This window comes from Fomitiporia mediterranea, assembly GCF_000271605.1.
Source record: "Fomitiporia mediterranea MF3/22 unplaced genomic scaffold FOMMEscaffold_3, whole genome shotgun sequence".
NCBI classification, from domain to species: Eukaryota; Fungi; Basidiomycota; class Agaricomycetes; order Hymenochaetales; family Hymenochaetaceae; genus Fomitiporia; species Fomitiporia mediterranea.
The window spans coordinates 1570985-1591199 of NW_006760388.1; the positions used below are offsets into that span (position 1 = coordinate 1570985).

At 47.8% G+C, this 20215-nt stretch overlaps 7 protein-coding genes across 7 annotated transcripts; 2 read left to right on the forward strand and 5 right to left on the reverse strand.

Moving 5' to 3' along the window:
• Positions 1 to 2500: 2500 nt before the first annotated feature.
• On the reverse strand, positions 2501 to 3256 carry FOMMEDRAFT_78190 (uncharacterized protein; the record flags this gene model as incomplete). Its single annotated transcript, XM_007263704.1, has 1 exon — positions 2501 to 3256. The coding sequence occupies one exon, from the start codon at positions 3254 to 3256 to the stop codon at positions 2501 to 2503; it is 756 nt and encodes a 251-aa protein (XP_007263766.1).
• A 271-nt stretch (positions 3257 to 3527) lies between these two features.
• FOMMEDRAFT_152949 (carboxylesterase) lies at positions 3528 to 5587 on the reverse strand (the record flags this gene model as incomplete). Its single annotated transcript, XM_007263705.1, has 10 exons — positions 3528 to 3778; positions 3831 to 4429; positions 4481 to 4580; positions 4634 to 4672; positions 4723 to 4931; positions 4984 to 5070; positions 5127 to 5175; positions 5228 to 5263; positions 5316 to 5414; positions 5473 to 5587. 10 exons carry the CDS (start codon positions 5585 to 5587, stop codon positions 3528 to 3530), a joined length of 1584 nt encoding a protein of 527 aa, XP_007263767.1.
• A 518-nt stretch (positions 5588 to 6105) lies between these two features.
• On the forward strand, positions 6106 to 8896 carry FOMMEDRAFT_118794 (uncharacterized protein). The gene is made up of 4 exons (XM_007263706.1): positions 6106 to 6482; positions 6542 to 7043; positions 7100 to 8222; positions 8282 to 8896. Exons 1-4 carry the CDS (start codon positions 6120 to 6122, stop codon positions 8322 to 8324), a joined length of 2031 nt encoding a protein of 676 aa, XP_007263768.1. The 5' UTR covers positions 6106 to 6119; the 3' UTR covers positions 8325 to 8896.
• A 580-nt stretch (positions 8897 to 9476) lies between these two features.
• On the forward strand, positions 9477 to 9963 carry FOMMEDRAFT_152951 (uncharacterized protein; the record flags this gene model as incomplete). The annotated part of the gene is made up of 3 exons (XM_007263707.1): positions 9477 to 9587; positions 9665 to 9783; positions 9846 to 9963. The coding sequence occupies 3 exons, from the start codon at positions 9477 to 9479 to the stop codon at positions 9961 to 9963; spliced, it is 348 nt and encodes a 115-aa protein (XP_007263769.1).
• A 140-nt stretch (positions 9964 to 10103) lies between these two features.
• FOMMEDRAFT_165999 (uncharacterized protein) lies at positions 10104 to 14177 on the reverse strand (the record flags this gene model as incomplete). The annotated part of the gene is made up of 12 exons (XM_007263708.1): positions 10104 to 10758; positions 10812 to 10867; positions 10924 to 10996; positions 11047 to 11400; positions 11454 to 11549; positions 11606 to 11647; positions 11705 to 11916; positions 11974 to 12371; positions 12432 to 12661; positions 12722 to 13204; positions 13256 to 13454; positions 13508 to 14177. 12 exons carry the CDS (start codon positions 14175 to 14177, stop codon positions 10362 to 10364), a joined length of 3210 nt encoding a protein of 1069 aa, XP_007263770.1. The 3' UTR covers positions 10104 to 10361.
• A 482-nt stretch (positions 14178 to 14659) lies between these two features.
• FOMMEDRAFT_118799 (uncharacterized protein) lies at positions 14660 to 17760 on the reverse strand. The gene is made up of 4 exons (XM_007263709.1): positions 17347 to 17760; positions 17035 to 17249; positions 15484 to 16659; positions 14660 to 15424 (listed from the first exon to the last, which is right to left on the reverse strand). The coding sequence occupies exons 1-4, from the start codon at positions 17573 to 17575 to the stop codon at positions 14765 to 14767; spliced, it is 2280 nt and encodes a 759-aa protein (XP_007263771.1). The 5' UTR covers positions 17576 to 17760; the 3' UTR covers positions 14660 to 14764.
• A 1839-nt stretch (positions 17761 to 19599) lies between these two features.
• On the reverse strand, positions 19600 to 20087 carry FOMMEDRAFT_77607 (DDE-domain-containing protein; the record flags this gene model as incomplete). Its single annotated transcript, XM_007263710.1, has 2 exons — positions 19600 to 19834; positions 19885 to 20087. The coding sequence occupies 2 exons, from the start codon at positions 20085 to 20087 to the stop codon at positions 19600 to 19602; spliced, it is 438 nt and encodes a 145-aa protein (XP_007263772.1).
• Positions 20088 to 20215: the final 128 nt, after the last annotated feature.

Genomic DNA, 20215 nt, shown 5'->3' on the forward strand with positions numbered 1-20215 from the left:
CGTTTGCTATCGTAAAGAAAGCCTCCGAATTTACAGACTCAATGTCCGTTGCATTCGCATTCGTAAAAATATCCATCCGTACAGCCAGTAACGAGCTATCATCTGGCATAGCATTGAAATTCTACAATAGGCGTGTTAGAGACCAGTTATTTGCACGAGCACAGTGCGCACCTCCAGGATGGTCTGCATAACTGAAATGTCGGCTTGATAGACGTAATTCATAGTAAATGATTGGTCTCCCAGCACTATGGACGCATTGATGCCATCGTTAACAGTATCAATAAGCGGCTGAAGACCAATACCGTCCTTCTGGAGTCTTGTAATAAACGCCTCGTCGAAGTCACCGCTATCCAGTAATACACCGAAGCCCTTATTAACCATCGCTTGAGAGCAAATCTGGACGAAACGATATGCTGTCTTTAAAGCACTAAACAAGTTCTGTAATGTAATTTGGTTATAAGGGCGTACAAAACAAAGACACAGATACATACCCCGACCACTAGCATTGCTCCAATTCCTTGCAATGTCACAATCAACGCAGACAGGTAGAAATAGTTGAAGAAGAACAACGCAAGTGCCCGGCGACTACCAAGCCTGTCGCCTTCGCTTGTTCCAAAGTACAGTGTGAAAAGGAGAATGAAAATAATCACACCACAGAGAATTAATCCGATACTTTCCCCAGTGATGGATACGTTTCCAACAATGTATTGGAATCCATTCGTGATCTTGTCGAGGCCGCCGCCTAGTGTGATGATAAATACTGTGGCACTACGCTCATAAATCGCAGCAGCAGGGTAGCGAACCCGGCCTGGAACGCCTGCCGCGATGAAGTGGGCTGCAACTTCGACGATTAGAGGCAGGAACCAAAGTACTAATTTCGCTATCTGATCGGATCGAGTCGGGGACTTTCCTATAACGATGGCTGCAATCGTGTAGCAGAGGAATGAAAATACGAGGGAACCGATGTGGATGTAAAATGGAGTAACGGGGATTTTGCGATCGGTCCACGCGAAGGGATATTTACGACGGATATGATAAAGAGCTAGAAACGAAATTCGGTCAGTAATTTTGTCGTCGATCGTGCACAGGGAATTAACCATTAGAGTATTGGGCCAGTAAAACAACGCGACTAAAGGCCATGATGATGGAAACACCTCTCGCATTTATGGTTGGTAGTCGTAGTTTCACCCTCATTGCTTCCACACCGGGATCTGACTGTGGGTCCGTTGTCTGGAACTTTAGATCAATACCCTTGTCGATGTTATCTTCGTGAAGTCCGCTGAAGACATTGAAGTTATTTGTGAAGGCAGCGAGTGCACAGAAGACGAAAAGTTGCAAGAAGACGAAGAACCGATGCAGCCAGTCGGCTTGGCGAAACCGCACGTTGTATGCAACCTGACTAGCCCAGACCCACCAGACCATTGCAAAGAAGCACAAATAGGACGTCAGATTCTAACGTCAGGCTTGTAAGCTTCGAAGAGGAGCGAAAGTGTTCTGGTGCAAGCTTACAGATCCCTGAAGAATCGGTGTGCCGTCCCTGCAAAAATAAATATAAGCATTCTGTAACTTATGCGAGAATTGAGTCTGGTATGTACTCACGTCAGACTTGCAAAAGCAGTGGTCATTGCAACTTCCAGAAGCTGGAGGCAAGTAAGGCAAGTAAGGGGAGGGAAAGTAGATTGTACCTACCAGGTCACTTGACGGGACTTCGCGAGCATAAACCTTGACTTCATCCTGGCGATATTCCTGTTCCAGATATAAGGCCTCATTCTACAAGCAGGTTAAACGTGCATTGAAATATACCTTTTCGTATTCGGGTTCTTCATCCCCATCTTTCTTTATGAATGGAGAACTTATCAACGGAACGATGCTTTCACGCCTCTCTTTGTACAGCGATACGCTATTCTGCAGTTCAGGATTGTCTTCGTTGTACAGGAGTTTCAAAAATACTCACTTATCATCCGCAGAAGACTCTTTCCTTAAGGTAGAGAAGGGCCGTCGAGGACGTTCTGTCATAGTTGGCAGAGATAAAATGAGCTTATTGAACACAAGACTGCAAGAAGGGGTCAACTGGGCCAAAGGGGTGTATAGGGAAGGAAGGTGTTCCCCATTGCCCAAACAAGCTGTACCGACTAAATAATACAAAAAGATCTGAGACTGATGCAACTTGTGCAACATAGAAGTTGATGCACGAGGTCTCTTTGGCAATCCCCACTCATTTTCAGCATCTCCGTGCCCCGTCCGGTGTTAGACGCTCGTCTATTCCAAATTCGATCTTGATAGTGTTCATCCTGACGGAGTTGTGAGGATTGACCGAGCAAACCGGCATCAAAGAATCCTGATCGTTCTGCAATTATAATGAGAACAGCGAAGATGGCTCTATTGACAAACAATTGCGTAGACAAAGAGAAGACGTAAACAGCATTAAGAGTATCTTTTTACCGACATTAGTAGAACACTTGTGGGAACCATGGGATGAAATGCAAGCTCACCCTAGAAATCACCGCATTTTCTCAGCTTCTTGCAGTTTCATGAGCGAAATCACCACGGCATCGATGCCATCTTTCACAGCGTCTAATTCACCTTCAGGCACGCGCGCCAAAATACCACCCAGCTTGTCTGGATGCCATCGTAATAACGAAGTCCTCAGGCGCTCTTTACGAGTCGTTTTATTGCTTTCGATAGTCAGCGATTCAAAAAGAAAATCGGCGATTTTTGTCGGGTCGCGAAGATCATCTGGACTCTTTGGTGGAGAAGCAAGAGGCCATGGAATATCGCCGAATGATAGAGCCTTATCAGCTGAAGCTAAGATATTGATCCACGCGTTTTCATATGCCCTCCATCGCTCAATTATACGGCGCTCCTTGTCTTCCCTCTCGACTATCTTTCGTATTTCATCGGTCCTCTTGTAGTCCCGTCGCCCGTTTGCATCACGGAGGATCCCACCGTGCCGCACCCAATGTTTCTCTCCTTTCAAGGCCTCCTCACGTTCGCGTTCCTCTCGTACTCGGCGGCGCTTTTCTTCTAAACCCAAGTACTTCTCCCAAGCCTGCTCCGCTTCTACACGCTTTTTCTGCTCAGCATTTTCTGCAACAAGTTGTTCATTTGTCTTCTGCGATTGGAGGTTCTGTTGAGCATGAAAAAGTTGGTGCAAAGTCCTAAGCTTCTCTTCAGGAGTCACCCAAGTGCAGGCAGGAAAGGCTAGGTGACCAGTTGCATATGAAGGAGCAGCATCTGGTGCTTTCGTTTGGGACATAGGTGGAGCGTAGTCGTGCAAGAGGCGAACTCAGGCGAAGATCTCCGTCTATGGAATGGTTCAAAAGCACGACGCGTTCCGTGCACGTGATACGCACGTGGCCGAGACTTCTCACTTGTTGGAAAGCAGACCTCCAACGGCGTGAATGGATGGTCTCTGTAATTTATTGCTCATCCATCCAGTACAGTGTCTTCTTCCTTTTATACACAAAAAACAAGTACTTCTTATTTACACGAAATTTTAATGTCACTGTCTTGTCTGATTGACTTGGCTATGTCAGTGCCTTGAGGAGCCTCATAACCTCGTCAAAACGTCTATCAATTTCCCATCCTATCGTCATATCCTCGCGTAACGTAAGAACTTGCTGCACGTCTTTCAATGGCTTTCCAGCAGCTTTCTCTGCCTTCGTCAGTTCCTCGTCGATGGTCGCCAACCAGGACAATGCTACTGCCCTTTGGCTCTCGCTCAAGAAAGGTTCAAAGTAACACCAGATGACACGGTCGGTTCCGTGCGTGACATAGCCTGAAATCAGCAGTGAGAATTCGAAAGTGAAAGGCAAGCAGTTAATTAATACCTTTCGCAATCTGCCGCACTTGTTCTGGTGTCCAGCGAATATCGTACCGAATCACAGGGAAACCGCTCGAAATTAGATCTCGGTAGAGGATCCTCACAGGCAAATGGACCTGCATATCACTCAAAATTCTCCCAAACTGTTCGAAACAGTCTTCTTGCTTCGCGTCTTTAGCCAGTGGCGGGTACATCGCGAGCAACACGTCAGTACACTCGGCGGGATAGTAGCGCAGTAGGTTCTTCCGTATGTCGTCCGGGCTCTCAATAGGATGAGATAAGGCGTATAGGTACCATTCGTCTCTGAGGTCGCCAACGATGATTGACTCAACACCTACGCGACGTAGACCAGCGGCAAACCCTCCTGAATGCTGCCAAGACATTGGCTCTGGTGAAACTGCGAGCCAGTCACCATCAAGGCAGCCACGGAAAGTTCCAAAGGCTCCAAGCTTCTCTGCATCAATGGCGGAAGTGATTGCCTGCCAAGGCGTTTTCACTGGGTCTTTGAGTGTTTCCAAAGCATCCGGGGAAGATGGATCGATGGAAAGCGCAGAGCATAATGCAGAAAACTGGGGGCGAAGTTCAGCCGGCGTCTTGGGAGCCATTCTGTAGGAAATGAGAGTCAGAAGAGGAAGTAATCAGGACCGTAAGGCGCACACTATAGCATTGGACTGAAGCGCAGCGCTCCGGAAAGGCGCTTTCCGTCCCTCTGGAAGGCACGAAGCGTGATGCAGGATTTGATGAACGGAATGAGCACCTAGTGAAAGTTTAGATGGATTGTGCAAGACAGGGCAGAAGTCGAAAGTGTACCTGCAGATAAGCCCGTAAGTTGTATATTTTCGGGATCACCTGTTTGAATAGATTACTCTCCAAATTCCCATTTGTGACGAACTGCTTACCGCCAAACGCGGATATGTTATCCTTGATCCATTCCAAGGCAAGCCATTGGTCCTTGAATCCGAAGTTCCCTTCAATGCGCGGACTGTCGCAGGCAAGGAAGCCAAACGCCGACAGACGGTATCCAATATTCACGTATATTTCATCTCGTGCTGCCGCGACATACTGAGCCTGGGCGCTTAGGCCGTGTGGAGAGCCGAACTGAAGGAATCTAGGTTGAAGAATAGTATAACGACAAAACACAGAAATTTCAGGAGTCTTACCCTCCATGGATATATACCTTGACTGGGAACCTCAACGACTCCTGTTTAAGATCATACGATGGCGGGATAAAGATGTTCAAAAACAATCTGAGAAATTAAATTAATAGATGAGCGAGAGTGAAGGATGGAAATAGAGAACGAACGGATTCTCCGTTGGCGAACCGAGTCCCAGCATATCTTGAACAGAAAAACCTAATTTAGTGTATGAGCAGTGTGCCTATTGAAATTTCACAGCGACGAAGACCTGCTGCTTGACCGTTGTTCATCGGCTGGGCAGCATCTAGCAAAGCATATTATTCGTATTTCATGGCACAGGCGACAGTATTTCGTACAGCAGGACTCGTTGATGTACTCAATGTCCTTATACCTGAAGTCCAGTGGCAGAGCCACAGGATTCTCGAAACGCGCAGGAGGTAAAGCGAATGGTATTTCTAGAGCCAGTTTAATCAGTATGCCGTCTTGATTTGATTTCCTTGGTATGTACCGTACCCAGGAAGACAGCGGTGCCATTCGTTGCACGCCGACCAGTTACTGGTCCGAATCTCGTCAGGACCGTTACCCGTTCCGAACTCTTTGCTAATTCTTCAGAGACGTCTGTTATCATTGTCGCCTAAGGAAGAGGTATGTGAAACCTGCTTACGCGAGAAGTAATCCTTCACGAGTGTCCAAAAAGCTTGTTAGAATCGGGATTCCGGGTATGTCCGGCCCGGATTGCTTACTTCCTAAATTCTGTCAATATCCAAGCATTGGAACAAGCGGCAACACGCACAAATATAGTGTAATTCATAAACAAGACTACCGGGTGTCTGGCGTCCCCATGTCTATTAGGGCAATAGGCTGATGGACATCGAAAGCCGGACTTCTGTTTTGAATTTATTGATTGTGCCAGAGACACGTTGGTCTACTTGCAACGGAGTGAACAAAGTCTCATGCTAGAAGTGTCCCGACAGATAAACCATGAGAAGAGCAAGAACCAAGCGCGGGAGACTTTATAGGTTGCTTGTGTGATTGCGAGGCAGAAACTAAAAAGAGCGAGTAATTGTGAAGGTGTCCTAATCAGGAAGGCAAAGTCATCTGGCGCAGGATCTGCAGCAAGAGGCATGTTTGTCTGTTTGGCCTCGACGTCGACATCCACAATGGCGACCAGCCGGCTGCCGACAACTATGCAACTCGAAGAGGGCAGGGCGATACTCAGGGAGCAACAGAAGCAGGTCGACGAAGTACAAAGAAAGATCGAAGATGCGCAGCGTGCACTCGAAGAGCTCATCACAGAGTCCACGCGCGCCATCAGTGCTCTCGAGGCCGACAAGCGCAAGGCGGAGAGCGAGATACAAGCCACCAAGGAGTTCTTATCTCCCATGCGCAGATTACCCGATGACTTACTCCAGCATATCTTTTGCTCGAACTTTGAGGATTCCCCGTGTTGTGCATGGACACTTGCTGGTGTGTGTTCGTCCTGGCGCAGGATCGCTTTGAACATGCCCAGATTATGGTCAAAGGTGCGATACTGCAGCGGATCTCCTATCTATGATATCGCGTAGCTGACTTCTTCGTATAGATACGTTTGGTGACAACCCTAAACTCGTCGCCGGATACCGCTCGGTTATGGTTGGAACGTTCCGGCAACCGTGTCCCGCTTGATATTGAGATTTACTTGCACATTCCGGCACCGCCGAAGAAACGCAGACGCGCCATAACACCTATCCCTGCCGCCTATAGTCCACCGCCCATCACAGACTTTTTCTTCCACCCTCCTCCGCCTACCCCGCCGACGTATGCCGTCCCTCCGCCTCCACTTCCAATGAACACAGTTTCCTTGGGCATGCAGAACGCGATACCACACCTTGCGCCTCCGTCTACAGCTCATATTCACCCTGTTTATATTGACCCTGTGTCGCATTGGCGCTCAAGACAGAGTAATAAGAACCAGTCGCCAACCTCCTCGTCATGGGGTCACATCGTTCTATTCTACCTCGCGGAACAGATGCATCGCTGGAAGCGTTTCGTATTCCGGTTTGATCGCCAATTTGACTCGGTATCTGCTCTTCGAAATATCGCTCGTAAGTATAATGCATTGAAAATCTTTTGCACTAAAATTAATGTGTTCAAATTGAAGGCGATGCCCCCTTACTCGAAGAATTTGAGGTGTCTTGCGGAGAACCGCTGCGATCTGAGGCAGACGTTTATCCATATGACTGGCAATGGTTGCCTTCTACGGATCGTGAAGTCCAGCTACCAAATATTCGGTCGGTTTCTCTGCAATACGTCCCGTTTAGATGGTCCTCTCCTCTAATCGCGGGTAATCTGCGAACTATTAACATACGCTCCCTTTCAACGCCTGGCATAGGTGGCCATACGAGCACACAGATGACTCTGGATCGTCTTCTCCATATCATTTCTTCAAACCCGACGCTGGAGCATTTATCACTGCATTTCCAGAATGCGCAACCTGCTGTGCTCCCATTGGAGACAACGAGGCTAAACGAACTCAAATCACTAAGCATTGGGGGTTCATTTACCTTGACCCCGTTATTAGATGCGCTGGTAACCCCCTCGCTCGAGTCTCTAACACTCAACATCGATCGTGAGGCACCTGAAGAATCAATTTCTGCGCTCCTTGCGCGCTCAAATTCCCCGCCTATATCCTTCCTTTCTCTTGCCTATCAAAGTCAGCTAGGCATGGGCCCATACTATGGCGATGCTCCGCCCGGATTGCTTCCATGGGGCTTCCTCGCTTCCCTCCCCCATATCAAGACACTGCAGGTAGGTCACACAGCACTCGATGTGCTCGTCGACGCTTTGTCGCACGTGGAAGATGAGGCTGGATCATGGCTAGCACCGGAGCTCGAGCATCTCGCTTTGCGTAGTTGTCATGCGCATGGCGATAGCGTATCCAAGCTTGTTGCGCTTGTTGAGGCACGCAATCCTCCATTTCCTGGAAGTACTTCGACTCTTGTGAACAGCACTGGACCCAGTGCAGCTAACTCCTCGCAAGCAAACGGAATAGGAAGCAATATTCCTGGCTTATCTGGGCCTTTTACGGGCGGGATGAGTCTTAGCAATATAGTCCTATTCTCTCCACCTCCAAATCCGGTTACAGCTTCGATAGGTGGCGCTGGCCATCCAGCTCGGTTGAAAACTCTTGAGTTGTACGATTGTGCAATACTCGGCGATGACATCCTCCGTTGGTTGAGGAGCAGGATATCCGACGTTAAGTGCACTGAACCAACTATGAGTCGGTACGTGCCCAAGCCTTCTTCCATCTTCTTCCGTTGATATGTCCCTTTCTTATCGTCAGCGGTTTACCCAGGAGCCCTACCTACTATCCTGTTGACCTATAGCGATATGAACAGCTATCGACAATAATAACGGGCATCATGGCTCGAACATTTCTTGCATTACTGGCATGCGACGCTGTACTGGCTCTTGCATTGTATCTGCTTCTCTTCTTGCCATGTGTACGGTCTCTGATACCTCGCGCAAACTTCTTATGTAATTGTGTCAGTTTCCTTATTTCCTTTGGCCATGTCCTTTTATTGTCCCCTTCTGTGCTTTAATTTTTGTTGTGATGGCGAGCCACGAATCAAAACGTGTATTAGTATTGCAATAAGTTATTGCATCTTATCTTTCCTTCTCATGTTCGGATGGTCTTTTTCTCTATCTCAAGGGAGTAACGGTTGTGGATCCAATGTTCAATGCAGAGAAAGTGATTCGTGAGCAGGAAATGGTCATCTATTTTACAGAATTACGATTATTTATTCCTTTTAAAGTCTAATATGAAGTTCTTTCGTAGGTCACTTACTTCGCATCCGCTTGAAAACTTCGTTTGGCACGATGTACTGCTCTGATAATCTTAATCTCTGATTTGGTATACAATAAAAGTCTGTAACTGGTTCATTTGCTCCCTTATTTTCTTCCCCTAGGTGGAATAGCGACGCAACACTATTTTGCTCCGCTTGCCTCACGCGGTAGAAGACGCATGCCCGAGCCCCGGTTGACGATATATTATAGCAATCTTTAGATGTCGGAGGTGTGCTTGAAATATACGGCAATCTCGTCTCGTCCGAATTCAAATATAACGGAGCATAGTTGCTCAGAACCGTTCCTCCTTTGCATCTGGCCTGGAGTTGTGAGCATCCACTTTTTTTAGTGGCGGCTCGTCTAGCTTCAACATTGGCCACGAACTCTCTGAATTCTGGACTCCGCAATGTCGGTGGACTCGGCCAAGTTATGAAATGCCGTTCCTCAACTTAAAGACTTCCGCGGTATAAAATACCTGGTGCATCTGGATTCTGGATTTCGCCACACCGGTGGACTCGGTTAACTCATGAGATTGCCATTTCCCAACCTGAAGACTTTCATGGTATAAAATGCCCAGTACTACTATTGAGGACTCGCATAACTAGTTTCTTGACTCATCTGAGTGCAGCTATTGAGTACTTCTCGTTGAACTGCTCTCGACTTACATTTATTTGTGATTCATCCTATTCATTATGCTTACCCACCACCGCCTTCTTGCAATCTCACTAATCTCTGCGTCTAGTGTCTCAGCCGTCTGTCCTGACTTCCAAATAGGCGTAATTAAGACGTCTGGAGATGTCATCGTATGTAATTTCAGTCCTTGGATTCTTAACATTCATTAAAGGCGACATCCTTCGTTATGGATCCGTATTACCATTAGTCAAAGATTGTTGACAACAACTGCAACCTTCTGGATCAGAAGCCAGAGAAACAAGGCTTTGAGCAGAATGTATGTAACGGGTATTCCAACGAGACCCAGGTCACTTGTAATGGAGATCCGTACGTGTTCATTCACTTTCACCTTCACAGAGATACTTATGTTGCCAATTCCGTTAACGAAGATTTAATAACAACGTACATAATCTCAAGACGTCCGATGGAACCTCCTGGGGACACTGTATAAACATGGGAGGCGCGAGTGCCTGTAATGGGCGCCTACTGTTTTGCTGTTCGAAATAGCCACCATTTCTCTATTGCATCCCGAACATTCCACTATTGTTTGGGCCTGTTGTAGAGATCTTGTTTATTGATTACTAGCACATTTTTAATGTTGGATATTTTGTGTTGAATTATATGCTGACACTTTGGATACATACTGTCTTCGGCATTGCCAGTGTAAATTGCCATCACAAGCTATATATGTATATCCTACATCACAATTCGTCCAACTTCTACATATTAGAATGCATTTGCATTTTTCACAAGGATGGATGTTTGTAAGCAAGGCAAGTATCCTGCACAGAGACATGAGAAGGAATCTGCCTGCTAACCTCCATACCACAAAACTGAATCATTCCTTATCCCTCATCGGGTCAGTTGGTTTGTAATTGGGAGTGTGCAGTTGTAGATAATCCCGACTAGGCTTCATCATTCTCCCAACTCTCCGGAACAGGTGTACCATACGTCTGTCCCACCGCAGTAGGTGTGCTCGCCCGTCCCATCGGAGTCAACCGCGACGAGACCTCTTCCCCATTATTCGTTCTCGTTTTAGCCGGTCTGGTCGGTGCATTCCAGGCGGACGCAGGCGGTTGTGGGGCTGGATTAGCTACTACAGCTGTCCACCCGCGTCCTGCGCTCGAGCTTTGTGGGCCAAGAGGAGGATTTGACGACGCCGAGCTCGGTCGCGCTACCGGTGCACTAGTATGTGTAGATGATCGCAGATCCGCAAGCTTGCCTAGAGTAGAAGGTGGATTTACTACGCTCGATAGCAGAGGCTTCGGTATCCGGGTGTCGATCCGACGAATCAACTGAACGCTAAAGGGACGTCAATACCAAGCATATAAACATGCATAGGAATAATTACAAACCTTCTTTGAGGCTCCTGATCAACTATCTGAGTGTCCATCCTATATATGCCAGCAAGCTGCAAGGAAAAACACTTTAGTTTTTTAAAATCAAGAAAGAATAATCGAAACAGACATCGTGAACGAATTTCCTCCGTCCTTCGTGCATGTGAGGCAGAATTTGAGACTTTCTCTCCGAGCTCACAAAGCTATCAAAATGTCAGTGAGGCTTTTCCCAGAAAAAGCCTGCCGAGCTTACTCTACAAATGATTTCTCAACCACGGTACAGAACTTGGTATTCGCACGCGCAAATGCTATAAGCTCGTTTGAATACGTCACGGGTCGTTGGCTATCCCTATCTTGCACCTCCTTCGAAATTCCAAGTGCCTCTGCAAGGCGAGCATTTCGTTTTGCAATACCACACTCATTAGTACATTTCAGTTGTTGTGTTATTTCACGGCCTGCGGGGTTTGAGATACTACGGCCACACTGCGAAGGCTGCTGCTGCCTCCCGCAAGGGCAACGCAGAGTGATTAATGCCTGACACGGCTCATCCTCTGAACATGCCGCTGGAGCGTGACACGGGGTAGTGCATGCATGCTGAGCAGGGAGACTGGGGATAGCATTGTAAGGCGCCTCCTTGGTAGCTAAATCATAGGTACATACCATAATTTACGAGGTTTTCCGCACATAGATGTGCATGTACCACAGTCCCCGTCATGACAGGTTCGTTGGCAATGATGAAAACCACAGTCCAGAAGCCTGGAAAGGCATGTTTAAAGAAAAGTAAAGACGTCGGAGTCTGGCCATACACTCACCTTCCGCACGTAGTTCCACACGACACCTTCTCCTGAGAGCATCTAGACGGACAATGTTCACACTGACATTACACTATTGAACGTAATGCATCTCTTTACCTTATGTTGTCTACAAAATTCTTTCCACAAGCACACGTCTTTGTTGTCAAGAATATGCACGGAGGACATGGAGTCGGATCTTCATGACATGTGTGAGTTGCTTTGGGATGTCCGCAAGGCGGAGGTGGACGGGAACATGGGTAATGACAGCTGATCCGTGTTCCACAAGGGATTGGCGGTTCAATGATGGTCTGTCCACAATGGCAAATCATCTACAAAAGATAAATATTCAGTAACAGCTCAAGCATGGGAAAGCTCAGGCGACGAACCTCCTCAAATGAAGACCTTAGGCAGGGTGGACACAGTCCTCGGTGATCTCTCTCCTCACAAAAATGGTTCCCGCAACCCAACATTTTCCCGCAAATCAGATCACACTCGTGCCAGCGTGCCTCGTCTCCAAGCTCCAATTCGACAGCTTGATAAGGTTGTCCTTTCGTTTTGCCTTTCTTCTTACCCTTTGTACCACTGTCCAACGCTGCGAGTGGACAACATAGACGATTACAGCGGTGGTGTCCACAAGCACGGAGGGCGGTGCAAGGCTTATCGCAGATGATATCCGTCGAAGACGATGAAGTGCTTTCGTGGCACTTGACAGCGCGTGTCGTCGATCCGCAGCGACAGGGAATAATTAGAAGGATAGCGCACGGCGGACATGGTCCGACGTGACCTAGAGCAGTCGAGCAGTAAGAATTACCGTATATTCTGAGCGGGAAAATTTAGTGCTTACAAGGTGCAGAGCAAACATGCTTGCATCCGTCTAGTTTCTTCATGCACGTATTTCCGCATGTCGCAATCGAGTCCGAACATTTCATCCGTAGACCGCCTTCAAGCTCCTCCAGTAGCCTCTTTCCGCATGGGCAATGCGTGACGAGGGATGGGGCGCGTGGACATTGCGGTGCAGACGTAGAAGGCGGATGGCATGGCCTCACGCATTTGTGTACGCCACAGTCAAACGGCCTTTGATGCAAAATTAGGCGCGAAAGAAAGACAACCAACAGATTCCAGAACAGAACCTACCGTCCACAAGGCTCTGCACAAGCAAATCTACCATCCCACTCTTCCAGAATACCATCGTCGTTCCTGATAGAACAGTCCTTCTGTTCACCCTCTCCACACTTAAGCGACTTTGAGCTTTTACCGCAATAGCATCTCCCTGCCTCGACGATTGGGCATTCTTCGCAAGGACCTGTATGACATAATTTTGGGCAGGAATGCGTTCCGCACCCGAGCCCCTTTCCACAAATGCTCCCACAAGATAACTCTGCTGTCGATGCCCCTGAATTCCTGTTTGCTGCCAGGTCTGAGCATCTGAATGACTTCATTTGTCGACGACAGTGACACGACATCTGTATTGTGATTTGACATGGTGGACATGGTCCTGGGTGGCAGGCAAGAGGGCATGCATGATTACAAGGGCGCGGACGAGAACAAGGGTTTCCACAGCTATGAGGTGTAGCTAGACGTGGAGGTCGTGGATCCGGAGTTGAACCGCAGAAACATCTGCATAAATAATTAGTATCGATATAAAACGCGATTATGGCAATTACTTACAAATATGAGTTTGGGACTTTTAACCGTTTGCGCTGGCAGCCGGGACAGCGCCACTCTCCTTCTTTTCCCAATTCTCCTCTTGCGAGGTATGCATCACGCATGTCCTTGACCGATTTTGAAGCCCAGGACTTGATGCATTTCAGGTGGAATGGAGCATAACAGCATTGTGTATCACCAGGCACAATTTCAGCATCATTCGCTGCTAAGAGATTAGAACTGTACCACACAAGACTGATTAATATATACGCTCACCAGAAGCAGAATCACGAGAACTAGTCGGGGAGCAGCTCCATATCGGTTGAGCAGGATGAATGGCGTTGAAACAAATTGGGCAATCTGCGTAAGGAGATATGCTAAGAGAATCGATGAGTCTGTTGATCAGAGTGTCGGCCTTAGTCCTTTTGCGCGGTGCAGGCTGCCGGAAGCCCTCCGAGGGTGTCTCGGTATCAGCTTCAGTCAGTTTTGCGTTGATTTTCTTCCTTCGTCCTCCCCGCGGAGGAACGGTGGGTTTGTCCTGTCCGCGTCCACTTCCTCGGCCTCGTCTGCCTGACCCACGTTCAACCCCGGTGTGCCCTGTAATGGGATCGGGTGGCGAAGAGTGGCCCGACGGTTCGCCTGTGCTCTCATCGGCAGCAATAACACCATCTTGCCCTCCTACTTTTCGTTGGAAAGCGTTTCGCCGTCCAGCATTGTTCTGACGTCTATGGCCTTCAGGAGAACTCCCAGTCTGTCCTCTTTCAGAGACTCGAGTCCCTAAAGGTATTTTGGAATCCACATTTCTTCGAGTTTGTTTACGGTGTCGTGCTTGTTTCTTCTTCTCCTCTGGTGGTCCACGGGACTCAAGGTTGTCAGATGGAATGACAGAATTGCTTGTGGGCGTTGCGTTATCTGATATGGTGGTTTCTGCAGGAAGACTTGGCATACAAAAGAATGTCTCAAGAAGTAGAGACTATCTGGATGTGTTGTATTGTGTTTGGCCACCAGGATGGGGTGAAGAGAAAGAGAGGGTTATAAGGAGATGAGGTTTCTGTTGAAGGTTGAACGAGTCAGCCTTGAACAAATTATTATTTTTGGTGACCGATTGCGGGAGTCACGTGCTTCCAGATCCACCTAGATCTTGCAATGCAAGAAACAAAATAATCATTCGTTGCCCTCTTCAATTGGCTCCGAAACCGTCTAAGTTGACACACTTCGAGTGTTTAGGCGTCTCGCTAGCTTTGCTTGTGTCATCAAGACAACTAATGTTAACCCTTTGTTGGCACAGTATGTTCGGCGAGGGTACATGCTTGAGATATTGAATTTCTCTTATGACATTCATAGTATATAAGAACATTGTTGAATCGACTTTGGACAAGGCATGCACAGTGGTGCTGGATCAGGTAAAATACATATAGGGCGGACAGTCCCCTCTCTAACATTGCGAGTCTAAAAGAACCGAATGTGTAATGTACAAATTATTATACCCATACTAAACAACCTGGCACTCCGCAGACGACAGGGTATTAGAAACTACAGCTCTTTCGTTTCACTCTGCGGTGAGCTCTCTATCAGCCACGCCTCGAGCCTCCTTCCGAGTTCACCTCCACGTCCACCACAAATATCGCCCTTCACGTCCAACATCCTCTCCATCTCAAGTTCAGAGCCTGCCGAGGATTGGCTCGCTCTTCGCAAACCACTCGTTAAAGATGGACTAATAGTTCCTATACGACGTTGAGTACCAGCGAGTGGGTGAGGTAACTTCGTTGCATCCGCCACGGTGCCGTCTGTCAAACAACTGAAGCTCAAACGCATTTGCGTTACGAGTGGCTCTTCCCAGTCGTCTTGTTCCCAAAATTCTTTGGGTTCTACCGCCATGAGTGCAAGCGCGCCTGGGAAATTTGCGGGAACAGGGGAGTCGTCTGTGTCGTGTTCGACTGTACCGAGGATACTGTCTACGAGACCTTCCTCCCAGCCGTCCCATTCTACACATTTATGTGCATAACGAAGAGGAGCACCGGCGCGTTCGTAGACTAACCACTCGTATGCATGAGGGAACTTGTCTGCAGGGAGTGCCGCGATAGCCTTCCGGAAAAGGTTCGACGAAAATGGAGATGATAGAAGAAACGAAGGTAAGTGTGCACAAGCCCATAGTGGCCGTGTCGTTGTAGATTCCCAGTCAATAATACAGGTCTATTACAAGTCAGTGACGAGTTAGCAGCTGTTCTATTCGTGAATTAAAGTCAACGCACAATCTTTGAATGATCCTTTTCGTCGACGAAGACATTATCAAGACTGAGATCATGGCAATCGAGGCTAAACATCTCTCCCTCGGGCAAGCTGCATCCACCGACACCTTCTTTATTCTTTACACCGTTCACCTGAACCTTGTCCACGACTTCCTTCAATACACCCTCTAAAACGATCATACATCTTCGCCACCGTTCCATTTCCCCACGAACGCGCTTTTCTCTCCTTTGAAGCTCTGCAACGAGGAAGGTACTCCTCTGAAACCGTCGATAATCCTGATACATCATATCCTCGTCCACGTCAGAATTGACACTGAGGGCAGGACTCCCAACACTCGAGCTCGAATCCGAGTCTTCTCTGTCATCAGAAGGAACTTCCGATTCATCATCTTCTCCTGATCGATCTTCACTCTCATCGTCCCCTTCACCAAAACCCGCTAGCCGAGCACGGCGGACAAAACCATATCCCCATACGTATTCACCCTTCTTGCTCCTTCTCTTTGCACCTCGAGGCAAGACATCATCGGGATCGAGATGTAGTTTATGCGGCTTTGCTCGCCCTTCGTTTTCACGTGCAACACCCAATGCCTCGCGATTGGCACACGCACGCAGGTACGCCGCATTGGAAGCCCATGGACCACGTTCGATCTCGGGTGGGAAGGAAGTATGGGACAGGTCACCGCGGCCAGAACCGAAGAACGGCCAGGAGACTATCGGTCCAATGTGGAAAGTTCGAGGTAAGCAAGGCACACCGATTGCATTCCTCCGTCGTCCAACTACGGAGGTTGGCCTGGATAGTGAGGAAGGTGTTAGTGAGAACTGAGTCCTCTCTTGTCGAGGTGTGGGAAGAACATTCGTAGAAAAAGAGGGTGTTCGAGTCGGGGTAGGCAGTGAGGATCCGAAGGCGAAGTCGATGGAGCTTGTGCGGTTTGATTGCGAGAGTTTGGGTGTTGGAACATGACCATGGTCCTCTTCCTCTTTAGCGAGTTTGTCATCTGTGCTGCCCTCTGGAGTCTTCACTGCGGAATTGAATTTGCCTTCCTCAGAATAAAGTGACCCGATGTGTGAAAATCTATGTCCGAAAAGAGGAACTAGTAGTTCTGCGAGCTGGCGTAGCAGTACATTCAGTTGTGCCAGAGGCAATGAGTGATAGACTTTTCGGAGCGGGATGCCACGGGCCTAAAAGTTACGAAATCAGATCCAGTTCAAAGAAGATACTGATGGAAATCAAATTGGATATGCAGGTTAATTAGAGCTGTCGTCACCGCAGTCCTGTAATTTCGTTTCGGAAGCATCGGAAAGGATAGTGAGATACTTTTTTACTATTTGTCTAGACTGTATCCAGACACGGGTCCGAAGTCGACCGGTTCCACCCCCACTTTTTAAGTAGTGCCCCAGAACGTTTATCTGGGGAAGATGGAGACAGCGAATGGCAATGCCTGTAAATCCGCTTGCAAACGGAACTCACGGAGCATTGCTTTCAATATGTGTGGCGACTCCGACCCTCACGCAAGACATGCAAAGCACAAGCAGAAATACTTGAGAATTACGCACCCTGCTCATCAAGATATACTCGCCACCAAGGCGGTTGTAGGGATTGCTGTCCCACGCATATACCTCGGGGACGGGAATCTTAGTATATGCGCGTAAATATTGCATGGTCGCGACTTCGGATTCGGTCTTTAAGCGCGGCATGTAGCGTCGAGCGACGCGAGCGATAACTGTTTCTCCGCTTGATAGTGCAACTAGATACGCCTTGTGGAATGTTCCTGCACACAGAACAGCGCCATATGTATACAACACGAAATAAGGCGAGAACAAGTAGACAGTCAGCAGACAATACCAATGGGCAGGCGTTTCCCTTACCAGAAGAGATAAAGCGAATCCGGGCAACATCCAAGCCTAATTTCTCTTTCACGATGTCGCGCAAAACACGCCTGTCGACCTGAAAGGAAACGTCATTGCCATCATGCCGCTTCTCGCGTGTCCTGTCTACCAGCTCGGCGTCTTGGTCCCATTCGAGCTTGACAGGAGCATCATGGTGCGCAGAGGCACCTGGGGTGGTGCTGAGCGAGCCCGAAGAGCGCTGCGTCATGCTGTCGTCGTCCTCGTCGCCGCCGCCGAAGCTGTACTCAGTTTCACTGTCTGTTTCGTGCGCGTAAAGGGCTGCATGCGCTGCTTGGCCGGGGTCGTCTTCGCCAAGCACGCGATAGTGTGCGGTATCATAATGAGGGTCTCCCTGTGGATGCGCCAGGGTGAATAAGCTGTTCTCGCCGCTTGCTGTCGGCGCTGTTGATGAGAAGGATGGCGGGGAAGTAGGGAGCAGGTGAAATGCCATTGTCAATTGCGCAAAGTCATCTTCTTCCTTCGGACGCACGTGCTTCGCACCAGGACGCGCCTCTGCCTCGGGACGCGTCGGCCAGCCGCCAATATCATCGCTGCTTTTCTCTCCCGCTTCCCGCCGAAGTAGGCCAGGCATATCGCACTACAGTTGAAAATACCTTATTGCATAACGTTGGGAGAAGCCTCAGACCTATGCAATATGAGCAATATGCATTATGGTAACTGTGTGAAAATATTACTTAATTAGGAATCCTAGATTCGATATTACTTTTCAATATATTCAAAGACATATACGCTATGACAAGAAAACTGGCACATATTTAGAGCATCAAGAAAGAAACATAAGACAAGAAAGAGTACAGTAAACATGTATATTACTGTAAAGCTCAAGAAATAGTATGTAGCATGAGGAAATAGAGGCAGAGTCCGTAGAAATGAAAAGATAGAAAAAGCTAGTCAATGCAAATGATTTTCCCCCACATATCATGAAGAGATCTTTGCTGCTGGCTACCCATTTCTTTCCTGAAAAGCTCACTACGAAACTTGCGGAGTAGGTTTGTGAGTGTGAGTCCTGTCGTAACGTCTGTATGATCAAGTGTAAGCTTCTCCAACATAATACAAAGTTCTTGTCCGTCACGCAAAGAAATCTTCTTCTCTGGCTCATCAGCAATAGGTTCATCCTCACTGTCTGTATCATCATCCAGCTCATCCAAATCCATCCCTTGCTCCATACGACGTTGTACTTCTTCAACAATATTGGTTTCTCCAAGAGTGCAAAGCTGTTCTAGCTCAGGACGTTCCTTACATTCTTCCTCTGGGTTGAGAAGGTCCTCGAGGGTTAGTAGTGCTCCAATGATTCGACGGTGCTGATGGAGGTTGTCTACTGATGACATGAGGTCCTTCTTGACTTGGACAAGCTGCTCCAAGACTTTTGACGATCCTGTCCTGTCTAGAGAATATGCAACTGCTGGCTGTTGCTGAGGCTTTGGTGTGTATTCTTCAACAGCTTCGATTGCAGCATTTACATTGTCCTCTGTATTAAGCACAGCATTGATGACAGAAGCCCAGTCTGCAAAGTCGTAATCCTCGCTGAGACACTCTTGAAGGTACTGTTCAAGCTTGGGAACAGTCCAGATAGAACCACACACATATTCTCAAACAATGTTCCAAGCTTCTGGACGTTGGCCAGCTGGAGACAGGGGGGGAGGGGGGGGACTCATTCGATCTGTAGCAAAGCTGTAAATAAACAAATGAACGACACGGTGAAAAATAAGATTGTTGAGGTTAGAGTAATCGACACAGTGAAAAATAAGATTGTTGAGGTTAGAACAATTGACACGGTGAAAAATAAAATTCAGGACATACCCTTTAATTCCAGCATGGTCCCAACAGTTTTTAATTGTAGACAGCTCAACGCATTCCCAAGCAGTAGTTGCCATGAGTATTGCTTCAAGGAGGTTGATTTTGTAGATGTCACGTTCACCAGCTTCATCAAGATTGACTGCCTGTTGACAGAAAGCTTGTCGGTATAAGGCCTTAAGTGTACGTATGATGCCAGCATCAAGTGGCTGGACAAACAAGGTCATGTTTGGTGCAAAAAACTCAAGCCAGACGTTTGTTGGTTGGTACAGTGTACAGTGTCCTGAGAAATTATCGAGGAGGAGGAGAACATGACGTCCCTCACTCCTCATTTGTAAATCAAATGCCTGCAACCATCTAGAAGAATGTTACACCAATTTTCAGTGAAGAATCCATGTTGGATATCAAGCCTGTAACTTACTGTTGGAATAAGCCCGAAGTCATCCAAGCTGACGAATTTGCATGATAATCCAAGCCACGTTCTTTTGCAGGTACATTAAGAAAGCACCGAGGCTTGAAATACTTGCCTATAAACATCAGTTTGTGCTTTCTTGAACCATTGGCATTACAGCAAACACCCATAGTTATTCTAAATCGACTGGTCTTCTTGCCACTCATTTGCTTGGATGCAAGCCCGCGGTCTGGAGGAGCACTTCTGCGAAGTCAAATTACAATTTCGAAAAGAAGCTGTAGACCACTCACTAAGCAAAGAGGCCTGTCTCGTCAAAGTTGTAGGTATTCTCAGCCGTGTATTGTTGAAGTATAATGGAGATCCGGGCTCTTTCCTCGGCAACATCATCTTGATTTACAGAAGCTGCCTCTCCATGACGGCGGATACTCTTAAGTCCCCACCTGTGAAGTCGAGTCGTCCGATACGATCGACACGGTGAAGAATAAGATGCCATCGAAGTCGAGTCGTCCGATACGATTGACACGGTGAAGAATAAGATGCCATCGAAGTCGAGTCGTCCATACGATTGACACGGTGAGATAAGATGCCATCGAAGTCGAGTCGTCCGATACGATGACTACG

What these genes read in the sequence shown, in the direction of transcription:
- FOMMEDRAFT_118799 (XM_007263709.1), bottom strand. Translation starts at nt 17,575, where the DNA reads ATGACGCAGCGCTCTTCGGGCTCGCTCAGCACCACCCCAGGTGCCTCT. An exon ending in GATTCGCTTTATCTCTTCTG is followed by an intron (nt 17,250 to 17,346) that starts GTAAGGGAAACG and finishes TTCTGTGTGCAG; the next exon opens with GAACATTCCACAAGGCGTAT. An exon ending in AGTATATCTTGATGAGCAGG is followed by an intron (nt 16,660 to 17,034) that starts GTGCGTAATTCT and finishes CGTAACTTTTAG; the next exon opens with GCCCGTGGCATCCCGCTCCG.
- FOMMEDRAFT_118794 (XM_007263706.1), top strand. Translation starts at nt 6,120, where the DNA reads ATGGCGACCAGCCGGCTGCCGACAACTATGCAACTCGAAGAGGGCAGG. An exon ending in TGCCCAGATTATGGTCAAAG is followed by an intron (nt 6,483 to 6,541) that starts GTGCGATACTGC and finishes TTCTTCGTATAG; the next exon opens with ATACGTTTGGTGACAACCCT. An exon ending in TGCTCTTCGAAATATCGCTC is followed by an intron (nt 7,044 to 7,099) that starts GTAAGTATAATG and finishes TTCAAATTGAAG; the next exon opens with GCGATGCCCCCTTACTCGAA.